Source organism: Guillardia theta (genome assembly GCF_000315625.1).
Source record: "Guillardia theta CCMP2712 unplaced genomic scaffold GUITHscaffold_23, whole genome shotgun sequence".
NCBI classification, from domain to species: domain Eukaryota; class Cryptophyceae; order Pyrenomonadales; family Geminigeraceae; genus Guillardia; species Guillardia theta.
The window spans coordinates 113541-137482 of record NW_005434651.1 but is presented as its reverse complement, the minus strand read 5'-3'; the positions used below and the strand labels follow the sequence as shown (position 1 = coordinate 137482).

Below are 23942 nucleotides of genomic sequence, written 5' to 3'. Positions count from 1 at the left end.
TTTAGAAACTTTAAAACACTATTGAATATATCATTCTATACAAAGAAGTTAAATTATATAGATATATTAAAAGTACAAAGGGCTAATATTTGTACGAATATGGACAATAGATAAACTGGTTAAAAATGATACTTGTATATTGTGGTGGACAAGGCCAGTCATGCCATGTCGAGTCTTTTTGAGCTAACGAAGCGGCGGGAATCCGCCAGGAAGGAGGCGACGAGGTGTAGCGAGATAGAAGAGGCATAGAATGAGTAGATGAAGAGAGACATGTTGACAAGAGAAATGTCCTTTCAAACATCTATCCAGGATTGTCCTCCTTTACTTGCCCTCTACAACCTTATCTTTCCTATCTTTCCTATCTTCGTTTTTTCCGCCTCCTACTCTTGTCGTAGCTGTCAGTTGGATTTGTTTTCACTGTAGTTCATTTTTCTTTGTTCCAAACCACGCCCTACCAGGCTGTGTAGCGTTTCCCTCCTGCGTTAGGGCCTTGAGTCGACCACCTAATGTTTTGTCTAGTCCGCTGGCATGTCCACCATATCTTCCCATCTCCCCTCCCCCAAAGCATGTTCATCATAAATCTCCAACAAGAAAGCCAACATGGAACAACTGCTATCCATCCTTCATTCCTCTGGATCTCTCATTCACTCGTGCTGCTAGGTGGTTGGATCAGCCGCGGAAGTTCGCCCCCCTCTCTGGGATGAAGAAATCGATCTTGCTAGGAAAGCCATTACCCCGTGAACTGGTCGGCATACTTGTTCCTTCCTCGAGTGAAACATTCCGTCCTGTCTGTTGACGTTGCAGCTTCGAATTCCTTGCGGCATGCAGGGAACAATGTCCGAGGTGAACAGGAGAACAGCGGCATTTGTTGTTCTTGTAGCAGTCTTCTCGTACTACGTCATACAGAATCACTTCTCTCTCCCAAACAGATATCGATCGCTGGTGCAAGACAATGAGAGAATGAAGAGAATTTTGAACGCGACAGCAGACACTACCAACACAATCTCGGCATACAAGGTAGATCTAGTGGAGAAGAGAAAGCGGTTGATGGAAGAGAAGAAGATGATCCTGCTTGACACGATCCTTCTCTTTGGAATGCTCAATGAGAAGTCAGTGAAGAACATGGTTGATGACAGCTATCCCATTGAAATCCAAACATTGTTGCAATCTGTGGCAGAGTGCATGCAGAAGTTGCCAGGGCTGGAGGACATGAAGACACGAGAAGCATCCTCCATAACACATGAGTTGGAAGAATTATCTTCACACAGCTGCACAGATTTTGAGACCTTGAAAAAGAACTTCGAGATGCTGGCTTCCTGGAGAAGGGGAGATGGGACTAGATTGAAAATATCCGATTCGACCCACAATGGCAAAGAGAAAGAAGTAAAAGAAGGTGGAAACAAGGATTCAAATGTAATCACCAAGTTTATCAAGGCGCTGAATCATGAGAAGGACTTGACCATTGAGGAGCAGAAGAAAGAATGGAAGAGGACCGTGGAGATTTATCGCAAAGAGGTTGAATCTATCGAGTATGCCAAGGATACCAAACTTGTGGACAAAAGTGAAATCCATCCTCTGATTGTTGCTTCGGACGAAGATTACGCGACCAAGACCGTGAAGTCTTGGCTTGATCCTCCGTTCTACGGTAGCATAAAGTCGCAAGACGATTCTTGTCATAACAGCTTTGGTATTGGACTTGTCGAAAAATGGTCGAAACAACGGGAAGTGTGGTGTGAGCCAGAAGGTGAGAAGTCAGATTCGGGAACGACCCGTTCAAAGACAGAGATTTCATGCTACCCGTTCCGACAGGATGGACATTCTGCTGTCGATAACCTTTGCTCTCTTCGAAACATCTTGTTTGATATTTCTGACTTGCAAAACGATGAAGTTACAAGTTCCGTGATGCAAAAGTACGTGGAGTCGAAGCACTCAGATGAAGCATACATTCACTGGAAAGATGGGACATTGAAAGGCACTTGCAAGATAACCCAGAATTTCCGACCAGACAAACTCCCGCTGTGGAACAAGGACCTCATTTCGTCATATCATCAGGTCTCTTCAACAGAAGACCCAGCAACAAAAGAATCAGACAAGGCGAAAGCAACATCAGATTCGAATTCAGAGAAAGGTTCCAACAAAAAAGATGAATCAAAAGGTGAAAAATCAGCGAAGGAGGTGGCAACAGGGGGAGAAAAGTCACCGCCAGAGGGGGCAGGGGGAGGGGGAGAAGTAGCAAAACAATCAGCCTCTGTGGGAGGGGAACAAGCAGCGAAGCAGGGAGCTGCGCAAGGACGTAGACTGAACCAGCATAGGGATGATGCAAGTGGACTTCAAGTTTCAACGGTCGCTGTCAACGCCACGGGTGCAGATTTCCCTCGTCGAGCGTTGAGCACAGTTGGCGATGAAGCTGCAAGAGCGAACAGTTGGAAGCCCTTGCAATGTGACGAGTGGGAAGAAACAGCCACTATCGTCCTCCAGCGAGACACCTTTGCAAACTTCTTTCATGATTCTGAGGATTTCTTCAACTTGTTCTTGGCGCTCGCAATCCTGGACCTGGGGCTTTCAGACTTTCAACTTTTCTTCCTCGATCTGTATCCTCGGGGCCCATTCTTTGATATCTGGACAAACGCCTTCGCCAAGTCTCCTGATCGAGTTTTTCGTGCATGGGATGTCAAGAACAAGTACAAAGGCTCGAAGATTTGTTTCAGTCGTCTGATCACAGGCATTGTCGGCCCAGCATCCCCCCTGACCATCCACACTTCAGTCACCAAATGTGCACGATCGCCACTCGTCATAGCCTACGCAGATTGGATGATTCGCGGCCTGAAGGTACACCACAAGACAACTTATGTGTACCCTGGGGAACGGAAGTACCTTCTTATCACTTGGATGTCGAGGAAATCCTCTGTGAAATGGCCGGAGCTCAACTTTTGTGAGGACGACACTTTCTGGAAATGCAGCCTGTTTTCACATCTGGGCATTCGCGAGCTTCGCAGAGTCGTCAAGAACGAAGACGAGGTCGGCCACTGTTGACCTTTTCTTAGCTTCCCTCACCGAGTTTGTGTAGGTGATTCAGAAGCTCCGAACTCTTGAAGAGACTGAGTTCAAGGGATCAAAGTGATCACTGTGTGGAAGTTGCTTGTGATTGATTGACCTGCAGAAGGGTTATCGTGTCAAGAAAGGATTACAATCAGATGAGTTTCCGTGAACAAGTGCTGCATCAGTGGCTGTGTGCCTGTCTTACATGCCTCTCAGATAGCTGTAGATGCTCAGACTGATATCATGATCGGGCCTCACGGTAAGTCAAAGTTGATGAATCTTGAAGAATGATTCTTATCCTTCTCTTTCGGCAGGGGCGGGTCTCACTCACTCGCTCTTCATGCCCGATGACTCGTTCTTGATCGAACTTGGCATTGACGGCTCGAGCGGTTCCATGCACATCCAGGCATCGACGGGAGGTGATCCTTTGGTGCAGGTCTGAAGCACTTCGAAAACATGGCGATCTGGCGGAGGGGTCCTCAGAGGTACCTGTACCATGTCAGTCACTGCCTTCTGATGCCTCCTCGACCTCAAATAGATATTTCCGGATCGCCAATAGCCCGAATCCTGTACAGGTTGACACTCTTTACGATAAGGTTACAACCTTTAGAATTGCTTGAATTGTCTTCTGAGTTGCCTTGCAGGTTATCCTCGCCATTGACACTCTCACCAAATCTCAAACTTAACGAGGATCGCTGAATTTCTAATAGCAGTTTTTATTTTTTTACTAAAGGAAGGAAAACCACATCACCCCGCAGATGAATGTGTGAAACTGTTTTAACTGCATTTCTTCGCTGCTGCTACAAGCCTTCGGACAATTGGGCGAGGGCACCAGGGTTGATAGATATGATGCTTCAACCTCCTCATCCTCCTTTCCTGCACTATGAACTTCTGTCAAACATGTCAAATCGCTCGCGCTGAGTACAGATGAAATACTTGAGATGCCGATTGGCAATGTTTGAGGAGCCTCAATGAGGCCCAGCTTGCGAATGCATTCGAAACCATCTTGAAGAGCCTAAAGCCAAGTGGTCACTTGCATTCTCAGAGACATACTAAATTCCTCTTAGCAATGATGAAGTCTATCTTGACCGTAGTGGTTGACTTTTCAATCAAATGCATGTCATCTGCTGGTAATTTTATTCCAAAGATCCGAAAATCCAAGGTACCTTGCCGACTCCGTTTTAACTTGGAGTTTTGATATTCCAAGATGTACCTTCAAACAACAGCCATCACGAGAAAACCGGTTGGAGACAAAAGCGAGAGATGAATGTCAAAGAGAGATGAATTGAGCCATTTTGTCTAGAGTTTTCAAGTTTATCTTCTTGTATCTATATCAACACCAAGACAGCTAAAAAAGTACTATTCTTTCTGCCCTCTCTTCCTCCTCCTTGTCATCATCATCATCATCACCACCGCAACCGCAACCGCCATTATCACCGCCACCATCACCATCACCATCACCATCATCACCGCCGCCACCGCAACCGTCATTATCATCACCACCACCATCATCATCACCATCATCACCATCATCACCGCTACCATCACCATCATCATCACAATCATCGCCACCACCGCCGCAACCGCCATTATCATCACCATCATCACCATCACCATCACCATCATCACCGCTACCATCACCATCACCACCACCACCACCACCACCACCATCATCATCATCATCATCATCATCATCATCATCATCATCATCATCATCATCATCATCATCATCATCATCAGCAGCAGCAGCAGCAGCAGCAGCATCACCATCATCATCATCATCACCATCACCATCACCATCACCACCACCACCACCACCATCATTAGCATCTCACCCTCTGAAGATGTCGATCTCGGCCATACTTCCCGCCTACTGTTGCCACAAACTTCGACGCAACAAAAAAGAAAGAAAGAAAGTTTTTTTTGAAAGCAAAAAGTTTGAAAAAGAAAGAAAAGAACCTTGAACTTTTTTTTGGTATCCAGGGACGGGTACTATTCCAGGTCTTTGAGGGGGTGGGATGTTGGAGGGAGTTAGAACGAGGGGCGCGATGATTGGGTTTTGCCGAATGAGAGCGGCGGGAGCAGGGGAAGGGATGGGAGGAGGGGGCGGAGGAGGAGGAGGAGGAGGCGATTTTGATCACTGTGATCAGATGAAGGCGGTAGGTGAGGGTAGAGCATCGGAAACTGAGCTGCCGGGTAGCACAAGCTCACTAAGTTTGGTTGAGATTGAAGAGGAGAGTCCGGCCTAGTGGCAGATGAAGGCGAATGAGTAGGAAGAGGGCAGACAGGCGTGGTCGATAATGGATGTGTATGATAAGACTTGATGAAGAAGACTTCTGTTCTGAGAGGATTGGAGTCTAGAGATTCTTGGAGGTGCGAAATGATAGAATGTTCTGAGGCACTCCTGTACAGGTTTGCCATGGGCTAAGGAAGGATGGAAGTGGACTCGGACTTTCTTACTGGATCCACGAATGGGATCGCAGTAGACGCCAGTTACAGCAGGAAAGATTGGTTCATGAAACAAGCTAGTCGAAGCTCGAGCCAGGAGGGCCTGACGGGAGAGGAGGCGGAGGAGATCCTGGTGAAGGGTCTTGACCCCTCCTCTCCTCTCCTGCGAGGAGATCCGACTGAGATCGCTTCTCGAATGTCGGCCATAATCTCGGCAGCCAACCGGATGATGAGCAAGGAGAGGACGAAGGTGGAAGCGATGAAGAGGGAGAAGGAGGAGCAAATGCATGAGTGCAAGATCCTGAAGAGCAAGCTGAAGGAGATGGAGAAGGAGAGGAACCAGCTGCTGAGGAGCAACATGGAGATGAAGGATAAAGTGAGGGACGAGGTCATGGACGAGATCATCGATGAGAGGAATGAATGGCAAGGTAAGGTCAATTCCTTGTTGGAGGAAATTGCTACGTTGAAAGCAAGGAACCTGAAGCTTGCAGCCGCTGAAGAAGAGCTGATCGCGCTGAAAGAAAGCATTGCAAGCAAGGAGGAACAAGCGTGCGAGAGCAGCTTCGAGCTGCAGAACGCAAACGTGCGGCTTGACTTCGTGGAGAAGAAGCTCGAGCGCATCATTCAGAACGTCAACGAAGAGTTCTCAACGCTCAAGAGGCAGAAAGATTTCTTTGAAGCAGAGGTTGTGAGGGTGCAGAATGACTGCGAACAGATCAGAAGCGAGATGCAGAAGGAGCAGGACCTGCTGGAGGAGGAGCGGGAGAAGCTGTGTAGTGCCCTCGCTCGGGCTGCGGAAGGAAACGCCTGCTGCTGCAGCAGACCAAGGACATCAGAGAGCAGGCTGAGGCTCACTTGCAGAGCTACGAGGAGAAGGAGGAGATGCAGAGGAGGAAGGAAAGTTTGGAGGCGACGATCAACGTGCTCATGAGGAAGAACGAGCAGACACGGGAGGCGATGGGGAAGCAGAGGGTTGAGATAGAGAAATTGTGGGAGATGATCAGGCTGCTGAAGGAGAAGCATGCAATCTCAGAGGAGGAGCTGTCACGCCTGCACAAGAGGATCTTTAGAGCAGGAGGAGGACAGGAGGACAACCATGCTGGACCAAGATGGGCCGGGGAGAGACTTGAGGGGCCGTCGAAGCGGTCTGCCGTCGAGGCCTCCCAAGTATCGAGATCGCTGAGCGACTTGTCCAGTGATTCGATTGGTATCTACAAGGATCCGGTCTCCCAGTGGGTGAGAGGGTTGAGGGCGGACGAAGGGAGCAGGGCGGGGAAGCTGCCGGGAGGAAAGCAGAGGAGGTCAAGGAAGACTGAGGAAGCTACTCCGCGTCCTCAGACAAACGTCTCGCTCTCCTTGCTCGGGTCGACGAGCTCCGGCAGGCATCTGAGCGCTCCCTTGCAGAGGATCAAGCAGAAGCAGGATGAGGACGTGAAGAGGGAGAGGTGCCGTGAGCTGTGTTGTAGCCTCCTCGGGAACGAGTGGGACCTCATCATTCTCGAGCGATTGTGGGGAAGGCAAATACCTCCAGGTCCAGATGTTTTTTCATCCCATCGATCTGAAGCTGTCGAGCTTGTTTTGAATTTGTTGGGCTGATTTCAAGCTCGTGGATGTTCATTGGAATTCGTGTGACCTGGATTGAGGATGTTGCAAGCGCTTTCACACTATCCGCTTTCTCGTTTCATCCTCTCTCATGATGATTTCACATCAAACCTCTCACACTCATAAGAATCTTTCTTTCCCTTGCGTTGTCTCGCTGAAGAACCAATCTTCCTTGATCTTGTTCCCGCCTCCCCCTCTCCTCTCACTCGCTTCAGTTGCCCTCATTTTCTGCTTCTCAGGTTCTGCGCTGGTCTGGGATGTCTTTCTCGATATTTTCACTCCTTCGATGGCTTCACAAAATGCCATGAAGGACGCGCACAACAGCTCCCTGTCTCCCTCCAAGGTTGGCTCTCTCTCCTCCCGCCCCTCCCAAGCGTCTGCTAGCGCCTGACGGTGACGTCATCACAGGACCTGGTTACTAAGTTGTGGGAGATGATGGTGGAGAGCGACGAGCCTCCGCTGTCGGTCGCGTGGAAGACTGTGATGGAGCTGATCGATGGAGTGAAGAAACTTCAGACAGGTTCCACACACCTCAGGCTCGCTGAAACACTCTCATGTGAACCTGACGCTTGTTCTGAAGGCAACAAGGAGCACGAGGAGGAGGAAGAGGAGGAAGACAGCGACGACGAATGGCTCTGGAAGATCTCTCACGACAAGTCAAGAACCAAGATGCAGGCTCATACACGAAAACCTCAGTCCTCCTCCTCCTCCCGAGCAGGAGGGAGGGAAAACAACGGCGCAGCCCATACAACCTCTTCCTACCCCCATCGAGATCTCAGGGGGCTGCTCGCCTCTCAGTCGGCTCCTACAAACCCGTTCGCTTCCTCCATAGAGGTTGAGGACTCGGACTCGTCCGAGGAAGAGGAGTCTCTGGTGAAGGAGGCACGCTTGCTGATACTAGCTGAGGTACCTCTGCTGCTGCTGCTGCTGCTGCTGCTGCTGCTGCTCCTCCTCCTCCTCCTCCTCCTCCTCCTCCTCCTCCTCCTCCTCCTCCTCCTCCTCCTCCTCCTCCTCCTCCTCCTCCTCCTCCTCGTTCCATCTTGCTTGGATATGCACTCATTCATCTGCAGGATGACAAGCTTCCAATACCTCCAGACGTTGACGTCATACCAAGGTAAGCCTCCTCCTCCTCCTCTTCTTCCTCCTCCTCCTCCTCCTCCTCCTCCTCCCCTTCTTTTCTTTGATAAGTTCGTCTTCATGCTGTATCTTGACCTTCACTCTAGCAGCATCGACGTTCCTCTAGCAGCGAAACCCTCGACCAATGGAAGGTGGGCGAAGCCAACGAACAAAGACAGGAAGAGGAGACGGGAAACAGAAAGGGAGGGGGGGGCAAGAGTAAGGAGAGTAAGACAGATTCATGAGAGAGAGTGGGAGTAATATTGGAGGGGAGGAGGAGAATGTGGAGGGAAGTGTTGGAATTCCTGGTCCTGACTTGAAAGTTTCAGGCATGACATTCAAAATGCAGGGACGGTTTCAAGAAAGGTAGCAAGTTTCATTACCGATCAATTTTCCGGATGCATTTCCCTGACCTCCTCCTATCCTGCTACCATCTCCCTACTCCTCCTCCTCCTCCTCGTCGTCGTCGTCGTCCTCCTTCTCCTCCTCTTCCTTACTTGCCTTCTTTGCATGTTTCTCCCCTAACCCAATGTAAGCAGGGCAACAAAAATAGACGGCAGAAGCGTCAGGCGCTGTGGAGCGATAGCGACTCATAGAAAAGGGGAGGGAAAAATTTCTCCTCCTCCTCCTCCTCCTCCTCCTCCTCCTCCTGATCCCTCTCCTGCTGTCCATCTTATAGAAATTTATCATTGATGTTTGTTAATTTGGGTAATTATCGTATCTCACTGTCACTTGCCTTCTTCCCCATTCTCCTGACTTCCTCCCCTAACTCCTCTCACTCCGCTCTCCTCCTCCCCCTCCCCTCCCTTCCGTCTCCAGCCCCCCACCCTCCCCCCACACAACGATAAAGGAAGAAAACCTTTGAATCATGCTCTCCATACACCTGTCCCGCTGCTCCGCCCTTAGCTCTCTCTTCTCCTTCTTCCCCCTCATCTTCCCTTCCCTTCCTCCTCCCTCCAGCTCCATCTGCCCGCCTTCTCCTCCTTCATAAATCTTCGTAGGGTGCCGATTCTGCCACGTCGGACCAGGAGGGCAAACTGAGCCTGAACAAGTTAGCAGGACCACGAGGAGAGTGGGAGTACGGAGTGAGAAGACGAGGAGGGCTGGATGATTGCAGACGAAGACGGGAGACAGGAGTTGGAAGAGGAGGAAGAGGTAGAGATAATAAGAAACATTCCACACTAAGAAATCATAAAATCAAAAAAAACCCAATCACAACATAATTGGGAGAGGAGAGGAGAGGAGAGGAGAGGAGAGGAGAGGAGAGGAGAGGAGAGGAGAGGAGAAGAGAGGAGAGGAGAGGAGAGGAGAGGAGAGGAGAGGAGAGAAGAGGCGGAGGTGGAGGAGAGGAGAGGAGAGGAGAGGAGAGGAGGAGAGGCGAGGAGGAGGAGAGGCGGAGGTTCACCTCGCCTGCTGGAAGTACTTGTCCAACCTGTAAAACCTTCAGCTCGACTCCTCCATTGTCTCCTCGTTGCAACCTCTTTCCTCTAGACCCTCCCCTTCTCAATTGTTTCATCCATCACCACTATCGTTCTTCTCCCTTCGCCTACTCGTGGCCTGCTGCTGCTGCTGCTGCTGCTGCTGCTCCTCCTCCTCCTCCTCCTCCTCCCCCTCCTCCTCCTCTCCTCCCTCGTTACCTGCTGGGCATGACGAGCCAGACCAGGACGGTGACGGTGGAGCCGTCGATGACTAGCCTCATGATCGCGACGCTCTTGGCCCTCACGTAAGGGTCGAGGAGGGTCGCGATGAGGACGGCGACTGGGACTAGGATGAACCAGACGCAGGCGAGGCAGCCGAAGAGGAGCAGGAAGCGCTTCTTCTCGCCGCCCTCCAGCGTGTTCATCGTTTCTCTCAGCCTGAAGCCGAAGAAGGCAAGAGACGCAACTTGCAGCGCCACCACCAGGAAGCCAGGAAGAGACTCGTACGCATACGTGGCTGAGGCGTGATCGAGGAAGAACCAGTCGTTGAGCAGGAAGTAGACGTGGAAGACAACAAAGAGGAGGAGGAGGAGGAGGATGTGCCGTCTGTGCTCCCTCCTAAGGACCGGAGACAGGGCACCCCAGCCGTTGCTGACCAGCAGGAAAATCGAGCAGAGGAACAGCTGGGCACTGGCATGACAGAGGTCCCCGACTGCACTCAGGAACGGCGAACCCCTCCCATCCTGGCTCATCAGAAAGATGTGGAGGATCTTCAGCACGCAGGCCAGCGAGAGCGAGAGGAGGACGATGGTGGTCAGGACTGTCACTCCGTACATGTACGGTAGATTCCAGTTATGAGCAAACCCGTGGAGGAAGAGAAGGACGAGGAGGAGGACGAGCAACATCTCGTAGGCTGTCATCACACCCACGTCATCGAAGGAGAGGAGAGTGCCGTCAGGTTGGACGAACCGGATGCTGTAGGTGAAGTCCATCGGGCCCTTGCAGTTCATGGCAGCAGCGTACCAGTAATGGGGCCTCACGTTGTCCTCTACTGAGAGCACTCTCGCGCTCTTCCCCTCCGGCAGGTCCGTGGTCCACAGGAACGCTCCCTGCCCCGACATGGCACCCAGCGCTTGCGTGCAGCCGATTATCTCCCTCTGCCTCCACAGATCTGCCCATCTCGTGTCGTCCACGAGCACCACGTTGGTTCCGCCTCCTCCTCTCGCCACGTTGGCAGTCATCGTGACGGTTCCCATGCCTGATCCAGTGTTGGAGAAGCAGAATCTTCCAAGGAAATGAAGCTTGTCGGCCCTCGCAGGGTCATGCATGCCTATTCCGTCCTCTCTTGCCAACACGCTCCCATCTATTGTCAAGGAAACTGCATGCGGCAAGAGGAGAAAAAGGGAGAAGAGGAGAAGGTGCATCACTGCGCCTGCTCGTGCTCCTGCTTCTGCTCCCCTTGCTCCTGCTTCTGCTCCTCTTGCTCCTGCTCCTGCTCCTCCTGCTCCTCCTGCTCCTCCTGCTCCTCCTCCTGCTCCCAGTAAAAGTCGAGTGACCACCTGGTTTTGGAAAGTTGTGGATTTTTTTTGGTAGTATTCGGGCAACGCCGTGCAACCAGATAGTTTTAGTCCCCAATCCACCCCCACCCCCAATCCTCCACTATATCCAAGCTTCCTGGACCCCTCCTACTCTCCTACATATCTGCCGTCTGCCATGCTGAGCTGACGCACAGGTAGCGACCATCGCTCAAGAGGACGAAGGCTGCAACATGACATGCAGGAGCGAGGAGAGCCGTCGGCTGTAAGAACGAGGGGACGGAGAAGTTGCACGCCGAGATCGTCCATCGAGCGAGGCGAGGAAAGGAGGAGGAATCGTTACCAGCTGGAACCAACATCCCAACCATGAACAGATGGTATAGAGGAGGATGTCATAGCAGTCTTTGCCGTTTCTGCTGTGCGGGAGTTGTGTATGCTGGTCGAATGTGTCGCTGAATCCATTTCAAAGACATTGAAAAGAGGAGGTCCCAGCATGGACCGCTTGGACCGCATCCCAGGTTGTGTTGTGTTCAGTTTGTTCAGCCGGTTGAAGCAATCTTTTGACAGCAGCCAGCGGCCTAAGGACCAGCGATCGGCAGTAGAGCCTCATGGCCGGTGCTCGCCCATGCTTCATGCTTCATTCCTCGATGCTAGGGAATCAGCATCGATGCCGACAGGGATGTGAGTGAGAGCTTGTGAGAGGAGAGACGAAGACAGCAGCAGCGATAGAGTGACGCCCTTGAGGTGATTATGAGACGGAATTGCACCATGAGGGAGAGGGCGATCAGAGAGCGGATACGCAGCCCTTGTGATGCTGCAGGGAGGATAAATCGCCAGAGAAATCTGCCTTGTCTTGCTGAGATTGTGAATATGAGCAATTAAAGTTTGTCTTTGGGTCTAGTCAGTCTTGCCTTGATAATCGAGGTCTCGATGAGTGGTGTAGTGAACAGCAGGGCAGAAGAAATCACGTTCAGCGAGGGAAGGCAAAACAAGAACCGCGGTGTTCATGGCAGGGTATACATCGAAGAAACTCGGATGTACATCACCAACATCAGATCAATCACATCTACATTACCAACATCAGATCAATCACATCTACATCACCAACACTTGCAAGCGCGAGATGGTTTGCAAACCTCCTGGTGTTCATCTCCACGCAACACGAACATGATCTGCCTCGATTGTGACATCTCGTCGGTCCACCCCACCCTACTTTTGATATACCAATTTTCCGTATTTGGAGGGGTGATACCTCTACCATTGGATGATGGGGAAATGGCGGGAAGGTAGCAGAGAAATGGCGGGGGATGCGCAAGAGAGGGAGGAGGGGAGCAGGCAGGGGATGGAAGGAGGAAGAGGAGAAGGAGAGGAAGATGAGGTGTGGATACAGGGAGGCAGGGACAAGGAAGGTGAGGGGAACATGGAGTCCTTTCATGACTGCGCGCATGCGGTCTGGAGTATTACAGACATCATGGGGTGATGAAGGAGGAGAAGGTAGATAGAGATGCAGGGTAAATCATGGCAAATGAATAGTTCATCTTGATAGTGGTTGACCAACATGAAGTGAAAGAATGAGGGTATTGTTGATGGTAAGAGACAACCAAAAATCGGGTCGGATCGGTCAGATCCTACAAACTGCGCGAAGCATGAGTTGTGGTGACGAGGAGACGACGGACCTAGGAGACGACGACCAAGGATTCTGAGTTCATAAATGACAGGGATATGACAAATGATGCATGATCGATTGTTCTGATGATAGATTGTACTGATGTTGCTTGTTGTAGGGGAGTGAGTGCTTCCCAAGCACGGCGGAATGAAACATCGAGCCTGACAAGAAGAGCTGAGGCTTCATCCATAGATGGACGACAAAATGGAAATTTCTACTGAGAATGTGAACGGTACGCACGAGATGTGTCTTCTTTCATAACATGTTCTTTTATGATGTTGCGTTATCAAAGTGGCGACACAAGATTCTGAACCGAGTCCGGACTTGGGGATAAAGGAGAAGATGGAGGAAAACGGGTCGAACGTGTGTACCGTGACAGATGAGCAGAAATTTGAGATCCACAAGGTATCACTTGATCAGATTCAGAGCATTATGGCTGACCTCCCCTAGTTCATCGAAGAATGTCACGCGCGTCTTCATGCTGAGCATGTCACCATGCTTGAGACGAAGTGAGTCCTCAGTCTTTTCTTCCTTGTCCCCCCTTTCCTTCGATGTTCATCATTTGGAGGCTCTTGGTAAGATTGTTTTCAGGATGTTTGAGAACAAAAGTAAGATAGATTCGCTTCTCCGAGAATGCAAAGCAGCAAAAGTCGAGAGGGGACTCAGCGGTCACGGTGATGCATATCTTCCTGTTGTTTACCATGATGCTTCATCGGCATTGTTGAATCGCTGATACTCATTCGTCTCTCAACAGAGAAAGAATTACGTCGTTCCTACGCAGCAGCTTTTTCAGAGGATGCAGTTTGTATATCTGCTGTGAGCGATTCCGGAGGAGCAGGAGACTCTGAAGATTGCGACGAAAAACAACTGATCCGCGTCTCGCCTGACGGGATTCATGTGCATGCTCTTGTTGATGGGACACATACAGTTCCTGTGAAGGTCTGCTGAGCCCTGCTCAACCCTTGCGTACACCTTCAAGTTTGAAGTTCCAGACAGGCCTCCCTGGGTGGAATCTGCAACAACATTTCATTTAACTTGGCACGTGACTCGACGGGAGAAATTGATTTTGGTTGTATGAGAAAAGACGGGTGAGGGATCTGAGATGTTGTCTTGCAAACTAAAATGACTGTCCTGCAGTTCTATGGGCTGGTTCTTTGAAGGAAAATCTGGGAAGATAGGCAAATTTGAAGCTCCAGCAAAAGCGTACCATTGGGTCAAGAATGAAGCGAACTTGTGAGAGATTATCTGTATCCTCTTGATATGACGGAGATGGGACCCCATCGATGATTCAATGTCTCTTGTGCGCTGCCTTGACTTTGGATTGTTTTAGTTTTGGTCCTTTCTGCTCGTTGCAGCAAGGGGATAGAATCAATCTGGAGCTGGAAGTGAACAAAGGGACGAATCTTGCGCTGTATCGTAACGGGAAGTATGTGTGTGAAATCAATGTGGACAATGAGGTAAAATGGCCATGTGATACTTGAATTGCTCTTCTCACAGGAATCTACAGGATGTATCACAACTGGAATTTGCAGTTATTCTTTACAAGTAGTTCACAATGAGTTTTCCTTGCCATTCCGTGACGATGCTTTCAGTGAAGGTGATGGTGCAGAAATCAGATCATTTTCAAGCAGATGTTTGCCCCTGAAGAAGCCGACTCCCTCTCAAAACAAGTCAAGCTACATCATTCATCAGGCAAGACATTCATAACACGATGCTGGAGTATTGAGATCATCAACTGCAGGGTGCGATAGGAACCAAACATTACGCTGAACTCGCTCCGCAAAATGTGCATGCGGTCGAAGAACTTCCCCCCCACATGTCTTGGACAGCTATCATCAAGAACACTTCAGTGGAAGACGATCCCGTGCTGCGTGTTATTCCATATTTTACAGGTTCAGAAATGTGCATGTACGCTGACCTCATTGACAATCCCTCAGATGACGATAGAGAAGGCATCGACATTACCTTGTATGAGATCGATGCAACACGTGAAGAAGAGTAAGTAGCGGTGCATGAAACTCGAGTTTCTCTGACGTGTATTCAAGTCACCATCCAGTGCATGATGGACTCATCTTCGAGGCCACTCAGAAGTTTGAGATCTGTCCGTTCTTGGTCACGGTGCTTGCAGAAAAGCTGTCTCGAAGGTCAACCAGTCGAGTCTCCACTACACATGACATTGTTTGTAGCACATCCTATGTGAGGGAACGACACGCAAAATTGCTCGAGGATGAAGGGCAATCGAAGGAGGCAGCTCAGCAGCAAGAGAAGAAGGAGAAATACCTGCAGGACGACAAGGTAAGAAGGGCATTCTGGAGATTTTGATGCTCACTGTACAAATAGCTCCAATGCCGAGGGCTGGAAACGTACACCGCTATGTTCTGCAGGAGATGCTTCAAATATGATTGCGATTTTCATGGGATCTATCATCCACAGTCATCGATACAGGATTGCCCTGCTGGTGTACCATCGGAGAGGAGAGAGAAGTCCGGGATTGATACCTCTCGGAACATTTCTGGTCTTGCAAATCTTGAGTTTGGCCATTCTGTGTCCCCCTCCCCGTCCGTCGAGGGCAACACAGAAGGTGGAAACTCCGGGAGAAAGTTGAGTGTAGATGGGAACGAAATCACTTCTGAGAATCTCCAGCCAACAAAGATGGGTGATTTCACTGATCAGGGGTTCTGCAGCCAGCCGGAGAGGTCAGATGTAAATGGGAGCATCTCACGGACGGAGAACAAGGCAGATCTGGACGAAGAGAAGAATGCCGGGAGCGAGGTCAAGGCTGGAGACAAGCATTACAGGGACGGTGACAACGAGTCGAACGCCATGGAAGGAGAATTCTCAGAGGATGAGGCTGATATGAAAGGGAGGGACGGGAGCGTTGCTGAGGAGCTCTCTCCCTCGGTCCAGCACAACAAGAACGGCAAGACAACCACAGCGGTTCTCCCAGCACAAGTCTTGGCAAACGCGGTGAGACCAGCCACCGCGGCCTACGTTGATTTGATCTGACCTTGAACCAAGGTCAAGGCCTTGTCCTCGGAGACAGCAGCAGCCGTTGGAGAAAGGTTGGGCCTGACTCCCAGTGAGCGACAGATCTGCGATAAGGCCAATCGCATCTTCCAAGGAAACATCGATCAGATCTCAGCGCTGGTCTCCAAATTCTTACTGGTGTTAAACTGACTTGGCTGACTTGCTGCCTTGGTAGCTGAGAGAACGGCCGCGGGAGCACATCGAGGAGTACGTACGGGAGCTTCCACGGCCCTCTGAAATCCAGACAAGGAAGATGGCGGTCCTCGAACCACTTCGGGTGAGTAGAGGAAGTTCTTCTACCAGTGAGGAGCTGAGATGCGATGTAGGAGGGTTTCCTGAATGTCTCCGGGGCACACAGCCAGTCTAACTACAACCGACCGTTCGGAGCGCGATCTAGAGGCACGTCAAAAAGGAAGCACGTGAAGGAGAATGCGGAGCACACTCTAGCGATCCTCCGCAAGCAGGAACGACTTGGAGTTAAGCACGAGTATCGGCCGTGCACTTGTGCTCTCAACGGACGACCTTGTGTCCGTCCTACGTGTGAATGCATTCAAGCCAACAACTTTTGCGAGAAGTTCTGCTCGTGTGCAGGTTGCTTTCGTCTAGTTGTGAACTGCTCCTTCTGCCTTCCTCCTTCTGCCTTCCTCCTTCTGCCCTCCTCGCAATTTCTCTCGTCCTGCTCAATCAATCTTTGCATTCCTTTTCGTGTCCTCCTAGACGGCCCTTCTCTTCTTTATGCCATGATGATATTTCTCCTCGTCTTGTCATTGTAATATTTGCTTTGTTCAGGCCCACTCGGAGGTTGCTCCAACGGCTTTCCCGGATGCAGCTGCAGGAAGACCGAGTGCCGTTCTGTCGGCTGTCCCTGTTGGGATGCTTTCCGAGAATGCGATCCTGACGTTTGCTCCTGCGGATCCTCTGGTTCTCTTAACCTCCTCAACGCTGCTGACGTTGACAATCATCCCCTGTCGGGCAGGAATGCTGCAAAACTTCGAAGTCACTTTTCAAGACAACGTGAACTTCGACTCTCAGAACAACGGGACGGAATTCGAGCACAACCCCAAGAGAGCCTGGCAGTACAGGCATGTCCTCGGAAGGTCTGACCCTTGTCGCCTCTGATCGCATGAGTCAGGTTTGATCGCCATCTGCCGCCTCGGCTTTTCACCAAAAGAGTAGCAGAGAGGTCTCCGTCCCCCCCCAGGTGCTATGACGACGAGATGACGTCAGCAACTGAATCTAACTGCCCAAGATCTGCGGGCACACAAGAAGTCAACACTCCCATCATCGACAGCCCTGGTGGGCAAGGGAACGTTGCAAACGACAAGTGAGACTGCAGGCCGTTTGACAAGGACTCACGCTTGCTGTAAGGACGGGGAGAGTGGGACCAAGCTCGCCATCTTCATGGAGCAAGAAGCATGAGGACAAGCTCTTCTGCGCCAACATGAACCTGCAGCTTCGAAGACATCAGCACTTGTTCATGGGCCGCTCCAACGTCGCCGGTACTGCTTTCTGATGGCAGTGAGGAACTGACGAGCTGGGGTAAGGATGGGGGGTGTTCGTGCGAGATGCAGTAGAGAAGAACGAGTTCATTCAAGTGAGTCGCTCCCCGCGGTCCGAGGACCAGAGTGTGATCCGAATCTGATGGCAGGAGTACACGGGAGAGCAGATGTCACAGGAGGAAGCGGATAGGCGAGGAAAGATTTACGACAAGAGAAATTCGAGTGAGTGGATCGCGTGAAGTGAAGGCAAGTATTTCACTGATGCTTTCAACAGGCTACATCTTCAACCTTAACAATCAGGTGACATGTTTCTATCTTCTAGACCGCCTGCTGAAATGGCCCTTTCTCGCTAGACTGTCTTGGATGCCATGAGAAAGGGAAACAAGACTCGCTTTGCGAATCACAGCAATTCTCCAAATTGCTTTGCAAAGATCCTTCTTGTCAGGGTATGTCAGTCTTGATCCACTGCCTTGCTGTGATATAGAAGCAGGGGGATCATCGAATTGGCATCTTTGCGAAACGACGAGTGGAGGCAGGAGACGAACTTTTCTACGACTACCATCACGAGCAGCACGGTAAAAGCATCGCCTTAGTTTCAAATCTCTTCTTTCCTTCTCCCTTCCCTTTGCTCGCTCCCTTGCCCCCAACCTCCTCGCATTTCTCCTGCTTTTCCATCCCCGTCTCATTCCCTTCAGCCTTGGGACACTTTTCATCCTGCAACCCACCATCACCACCTTTCCGCCTCTCCCCCGCCCTTCCTCGCCCTCCCCGTCCTCATCCTGTTGTTCCTCCTAATACCTCGATGATAACCAGATGTTGTGCCTGAGTGGCATGAAAACCTGCAGCGAGGAGCAGGAAGAGGAGTGAAGCGGAAGATGGCTTCTTCATAGCGTTCCATGATGTGCACATGTGCGATATGAAACAAGGATGCGATTCAATGAAAACCATGACAAACAGTGTAAGATACTCACATACCAAGTAGTACTTGAGGAGGGTGAGGGGATATAGGTGTGCAGTGTGAAAGCAGGGATCAGGAGAAGCGGGTCGGTCAGTATGGCATGTCAGCGGCAATAAGGAGATGTCAGTGGTTGTGTAAGCAGCAACAAGGCAGAAGAAAAGAGTCCCAAGGGGGGCAGCATTTACATAACATAGCTCTTGTCCCTTTCACTCAAAGTTGGTTTAAATCATGACATCAATCTACGGGCAAATCTAGATCATCATCGTGTTCAGCGAAGTCGACAGGTTCACAGCAGGCATGTCGTTGAACCCAAAGTCGTTAGAGAGGAAGCGCATGTGGAAAGGCTTCTTCAGAAAGTTCCCCTGCGCATCGATCACGTGCCCAAGGTGGACCTTGGTGATGTCCAGCGCATCATACGCCCCGTCGATGATGAAGTTGCCGTTGGCGTCCACCGACTCCCCCAGTGTCGGGTCGAAGGGGAGATAGAAGCAGATCTTGTTGAACTTCTCGTCGTCCTCGATAGACGACGATCGCCTCGACACCGTCGACCTCCGCCTCCTCGCATCCCCTTTGGGGCCTTGGTTCATCATCAGGTCCTCCACTTTGATTTCTTCCATGAAGTGCGAGTACATCGTTTCACTCTGCTCTGTGTAATCGTCTTTCATGATGATGCAGCTTCTTCTCCTTGATGCCGCCATCCTTGCTTCGGGGAGGAAGTAAGCCATGTTCACCTTGGATGAATTTGACGGCGGGGTATCATCTTGCTGCTGTTGATCGTGGTGTTTCTCCATGTCTTCTGAGTTTATCATTCAAGCTTGTAATGTAGCTTCCCTCGTGTCCGATTCACCTGCTGGAGCAGACTTCTCTCGTCTTCTACAGAGGTACTGCGCTTCTCGTGCTTTCCTTTCAGACCGTTTCACAGTCTCCCAGCTCCCTTCTTGTTCCCGTACAACTTATCCTTATCCTTTTCCTTATCCTTATCCTTGACCTTCACCTTGACCTTGTCCTTGTCCTTGTCCTTGCCCTTGCCCTTGCCCTTGTCCTTGTCCTTGTCCTTGTCCTTGTCCTTGTCCTTGTCCTTGTCCTTTGTGCTCAAACTTTATGTGTGTCTCTGCGTGGGCCTTGTTCTCGTTTCGTCGGGCTCCTGCCTCTGGTTTCCTTTCTAACGATAAAACCCTTGGAGATAACTCCTTCTCCGCTTTACTGCTGACATTACCCCCTCTGCCCCCAGGCCATACCCCTGTCAATTTGCCGACCCCCATGTGGGTGATTTTAAGCCTCTGAATTACGGATAACCCCTACCATATCTTACGTTGTATGGGGTAGATCACAAGATTTTCACCACCGGTGGTTCTTATCACCCCTGACTTCTCAATTACCTACCCCATCGACCAACCTTCTTCAGACTTAAAAACAGTATTAAATTGGGACGTTTGGCTTCTCAGACGATGCTACAACAGTTCAAATCATTTTAATCAAACAAGTGTTTATATAATCCTCGACATCGCTCTTTTTCACATTTAACTCCTGAGAACCGGAGAACACCCATCGATCACAACCCGGCGTCTGCTTGATACACCCGTACATAGACCAACCTGAAGCCCTCAATAGCCGGTAGGGTGTACACCCCCACCCCCTTCGAGAAGGAGTTAAGAGATCGGAAAACCAAATTTTTGCTTCAGATTTCTGGTTTGCCAGGGGTAGGGGTACCTTGAAAGTGGCTACCATGCCCTACAATGTGGTGATTGAATCCCTTTGAAAAATAGGGTGGGGTGAAGGACTGGGTGTAGTACGGGTTGTTTTAGGCTTGCGGAGGGGGAAACGAGGAAGGGGGAAGGGGGAAGGGGGAAGGGGGAAGGGGGAAGGGGGAAGGGGGTAGTGTGTGTGGAGGGAAGCGGAAGGGTGGGTCGGAGGGGTTGGGTAGGGTGATGCAGTCCAGGGTTGGGATTTTCAGGTTGTAGATAAAATATTTTAAATATAAAATGTTTTTGGTCTGTTGCCCCTGCCAAAAAAATTAACGAGATAGACCGTGGGAGACATTCTCCCTGTGGACCCCCCCTTACCACCCCCTGTATAACCCTACCCCCTCAAAATGGATCATTTTGTCTAATAAGTACCCCCGCCAAGGTGCAATGTACGGTACTACCCACCCCCACCCCCTCAAATGCTCCGGTCACCCATATTTCCCCGTCACGTTCAGGGTGTACCGAGTCGTACGGGAAGAGCAAACGCACTGCGGCAGCCTCCGGGTCATATGAGGAACCATCTTTGACTGAAAGGGGGCACGTCGGACTCGGACCGAACTCTCCTGATTGTCCTCGTACTGATTTTTAACTTAACTTTGAGTAAAGGAATCTTGCCCCTGTCCCCTCTCAATCTCGCGGCTCTCCGCCGCAGACTCCCGGAGTCGCGAGGCGCGTCCCTCAGCACTGGCGAGTCACACAGACGGTCCGATCTGTCACGTTCGGGGGCCCCTGAGCCTAACTCTGTGACTGACTGGTACCTGCTGCCATCTCAGGGACGCGGTCAGAAGATTCTCAACGACAGCCGTTGGGTTGCGAGGAGCCTGAAGGCTGACGGACCGTGAATTGTGTCGGGTGACCATGACAGTCCGACAAACGGCACTGAACACTTGGAGTGCGAACCGTTGAACCGACGGTTGGCTCTCAAGGGACGCCGCCGCAGCCCGCCGCACTCAAACTGGAGGCCCAGTAAGTTAAAATCAGTACGAGGACAATCCCTACCACCATATGATACATGTCCGAGCCGTCACTGTCCTCCGTGCTGATTTAACTTAACTTTGCTGAGTGAAAATTCAGACATTCACGTGACCGTTTTAATCAACTTTTCTTGTCTCCTACTACTAATCCACGCCGCGCCCGTAAGTCACCGCCCCAAGGCGGAAAGGCCGCGATGATTCGCCCGGCCCGGGAGTACGGTCACTCGGAGTTGATCGGACCGAGTCACCGGACTCAATGACCGTACCCTTCAGTGCCAGGGCCCGGCCGCCCGGGGCCGGGCTTTCAACTTGATTGACGGTTCAGTGACTGACCCGGCGGGCCCGGGCCCGGCAAGTTTCAACTTGATGAACGACGAATGATGGGAGAATGTGCCATAGGGTAACTTGAACTCTTCGAGACCTTGAAAGACTCGGAAGGTCACCAGTGATTTTGACAACTCCTGGGGCCGAGTCCGAGGGAGATCTTGGCGATGATCATCGGACGAGCAACTTTCTCTCATCGCCCTCAGTCGCTTCACTCGCACGCAGTGCAGGCTAACTATCAATCACTGAACCACTCCTGTACATCCTTGTCATGCTCGAACCGTGACGATGCCTGATCCGATGTCAGCTGACTGTCTCCAGCTCGACTAAGTCCACAGGCATGTTGCAATGCGCTCGCAAGCTAGAACGTTGAGCCTCAACAATCAGAAACCTCATCCACAAGTTCAGCCTGCCGTCCAGTCGCGTTGTCTAGGCCCCGCACTTCATTTCCCTCCGCGTCAAAGCGACAAGCTTCTTGCACATGCTGGTGTGCAGCCTGTTGAGGTCGACCTGACGCAACTGCTGTGACGAAGAGCAGAGCAGAGCATTGCAGAGCAGAGCAGAGCAGAGCAGAGCAGAGCAGAGCAGAGCAGAGCGGAGCGGAGCGGAGCAGAGCAGAGCAGAGCAGAGCAGAGCAGAGCAGAGCAGAGCAGAGCAGAGCGGAGCGGAGCGGAGCGTCCAAGAGGCAAGGGACAGGATTGAAGCAAGACAAGGCAACCTGATGTTGACATTGATGATGCTTTCCCTCCCCGTAGACCTGTGGGTAGAAGAAAGCTGTCAGCACGCGGAGAACGACCACAAGGAAGGAGATCACGTTGCCGCGAGTCATGGACATGTTCATCATGCGGAGGAATTCAGGGCTAACCAACAAGTCAGAGAATTGGAAGAGAGTTACGGTCAAGCAGCAAGGAAAGCGATCAGTTACAAGAGTATCAGGGGAGAAATCAGAAAGCAACAGGAAAAGCAACAAGAGAGGAAGTGGTCCAACTGAAGGAGACGGGTGAGGAGGGGACGGACCTGGGGCCGTCGAGCTTCCATGTGAAGAAAGAGTCGTAGGCTGTATGGTTGTCGGCAAGGGAGATGAGATAAGAAGCAAGAGCTTCGGGGGAAGGAAAGTTTCGGATGTCGATGAATGAGTTCACTCCTGGAGCAAACTCTTCGATGTTGGGAGCTCCGAGATAAACCTGCCAAGATCTATCAGACGCAGCACAGTCACTACACTGTGCCAGGTGTTTTTGAAGAACTGACAGACAACAAACACCAATGAAGCTTGAATCAGCTCCAACAGACACAAGTAACAACTTCTCTCATCGCAACTTCACATGATCGTGATAGCATCATCAACAATGTGCACTGTGATGAGCTTGCTCGGCGCATGTTGCAGCATCTTTATCGATCGCCGCATGTTACCGGGACTGAGCCAGCCAGCAGCGGCTGGTAAAATCTCTCCGACACGTAGTCATGCGACAGATAGTTCTCGATAGCTATGGTGAATTTGTACATCTTGAGCAGAGAGAGAGAGTTCGACCCGTGCTCCTGCACCATCACATCAGCACATCCTCTAGCTCTCACGTCATCCCGCTCCCCTTTCTCCGCCAGCTCCTCTTCTGTCCTCCTCCCTATCGTCTGCCTTCTGTCTCCTGCGCTCTCCTTCCCTCCCCGCACTTGTGTTGAGCTGACCTTCTCCTCAGGGAACTTCCTGTTGTTCATACATCTGCCATAGGAGTGAAGCCTGTCGTCTCCTAGCGCAGACATGAGGCGGGCGATGAATGCGTCCCGCGGTCTCCCGCAGTTGGACACTAGGTAAGCAGCAAACATCTTCCTACTCCTCTGCTGCTTCTGAGTACCGGTATGAACAATCAACCGTTAGTTTTGATCATGTGTTGATAACACATCTACAACACATGTCCATCGAACAACAAAAGCTCAAAAAGCAACATGAAGAGCAGCAGAAGGATAGACAACAACCTCTTGCAGCCTGTACATCTCTAAATTCCCGGGGGTGTATGTGACGGTCACATGATGGATTATCTTTCCGCTCTTCTCAATCAGCCTGGGAGTTCCGATGTCAATGTCTTGATGAATTGTCTCCAGGGTGTTTGGAATGTCCCCATGTAATCTGAAGTTGGCCACGAGGTCGAGATGGGGAAGAATGTTAGCTGGAAGTAGATCAAAAACTGGTTGAAGACAGTACAATGCCAACAACCCGGCAGAATATCGCGTCGAGTATCACTCTCCATGCAGAACCAAGCCCAAATCTAGCAGATGTCCACGTCATCCTCGACTGGAAGGAGACCTCCATTGACATTGACACAACAATTCAGAATCGAGCATAAAAAGTTCAATGCTGCCAGCCATCGATGTCTCCGAGCATCTCATCATTCTTTGACATCGTGTTCCGGAAACATCAAAGGCAATCGAAGCAGGCACAGCAGCATTCCACAACTTTACCTGATGCTCTCGTTTCACCAGTTGTAGCGGAGGTTTGGTGTAGCAACTTGGAAAACCAAAGAGTTTGCAAAGATCGGAAGAAGCCGCAATTCTCACCTCAACAGCAGAACATCAGCATACTCTGGGCAAGTCATGTTGTC

General features: G+C 50.9%; 7 protein-coding genes across 7 annotated transcripts; 3 read left to right on the top strand and 4 right to left on the bottom strand.

The window, feature by feature from the left end:
• Window positions 1-834: 834 nt before the first annotated feature.
• Window positions 835-3725, top strand: GUITHDRAFT_106075 (hypothetical protein; the record flags this gene model as incomplete). The annotated part of the gene is made up of 8 exons (XM_005834912.1): window positions 835-3018; window positions 3068-3117; window positions 3161-3212; window positions 3256-3298; window positions 3354-3428; window positions 3476-3524; window positions 3578-3635; window positions 3684-3725. The coding sequence occupies 8 exons, from the start codon at window positions 835-837 to the stop codon at window positions 3723-3725; spliced, it is 2553 nt and encodes an 850-aa protein (XP_005834969.1).
• A 1748-nt stretch (window positions 3726-5473) lies between these two features.
• Window positions 5474-8801, top strand: GUITHDRAFT_136953 (hypothetical protein; the record flags this gene model as incomplete). Its single annotated transcript, XM_005834911.1, has 10 exons — window positions 5474-6175; window positions 6307-6932; window positions 6954-7018; window positions 7329-7432; window positions 7498-7609; window positions 7670-7995; window positions 8160-8203; window positions 8313-8357; window positions 8535-8571; window positions 8745-8801. The coding sequence occupies 10 exons, from the start codon at window positions 5474-5476 to the stop codon at window positions 8799-8801; spliced, it is 2118 nt and encodes a 705-aa protein (XP_005834968.1).
• Window positions 8802-8874: 73 nt separating this feature from the next.
• GUITHDRAFT_162503 (hypothetical protein) lies at window positions 8875-11106 on the bottom strand. The gene is made up of 3 exons (XM_005834910.1): window positions 9843-11106; window positions 9620-9637; window positions 8875-9250 (listed from the first exon to the last, which is right to left on the bottom strand). The coding sequence occupies exons 1-3, from the start codon at window positions 11045-11047 to the stop codon at window positions 8971-8973; spliced, it is 1503 nt and encodes a 500-aa protein (XP_005834967.1). The 5' UTR covers window positions 11048-11106; the 3' UTR covers window positions 8875-8970.
• A 184-nt stretch (window positions 11107-11290) lies between these two features.
• Window positions 11291-12054, bottom strand: GUITHDRAFT_151901 (hypothetical protein). Its single transcript, XM_005834909.1, has 2 exons — window positions 11723-12054; window positions 11291-11673 (listed from the first exon to the last, which is right to left on the bottom strand). The coding sequence occupies exons 1-2, from the start codon at window positions 11790-11792 to the stop codon at window positions 11498-11500; spliced, it is 246 nt and encodes an 81-aa protein (XP_005834966.1). The 5' UTR covers window positions 11793-12054; the 3' UTR covers window positions 11291-11497.
• Window positions 12055-17394: 5340 nt separating this feature from the next.
• Window positions 17395-17915, top strand: GUITHDRAFT_43393 (hypothetical protein; the record flags this gene model as incomplete). The annotated part of the gene is made up of 5 exons (XM_005834908.1): window positions 17395-17445; window positions 17500-17572; window positions 17625-17650; window positions 17704-17796; window positions 17841-17915. Coding segments are annotated over 5 exons (318 nt in total), but the record flags the coding sequence as incomplete, so codon positions are not given.
• An 852-nt stretch (window positions 17916-18767) lies between these two features.
• GUITHDRAFT_151900 (hypothetical protein) lies at window positions 18768-19452 on the bottom strand (the record flags this gene model as incomplete). Its single annotated transcript, XM_005834907.1, has 2 exons — window positions 19390-19452; window positions 18768-19320 (listed from the first exon to the last, which is right to left on the bottom strand). A coding segment is annotated over exon 2 (177 nt), but the record flags the coding sequence as incomplete, so codon positions are not given.
• A 2328-nt stretch (window positions 19453-21780) lies between these two features.
• On the bottom strand, window positions 21781-23591 carry GUITHDRAFT_106069 (hypothetical protein; the record flags this gene model as incomplete). Its single annotated transcript, XM_005834906.1, has 7 exons — window positions 21781-21861; window positions 22109-22211; window positions 22369-22535; window positions 22762-22887; window positions 23032-23190; window positions 23320-23510; window positions 23558-23591. The coding sequence occupies 7 exons, from the start codon at window positions 23589-23591 to the stop codon at window positions 21781-21783; spliced, it is 861 nt and encodes a 286-aa protein (XP_005834963.1).
• Window positions 23592-23942: the final 351 nt, after the last annotated feature.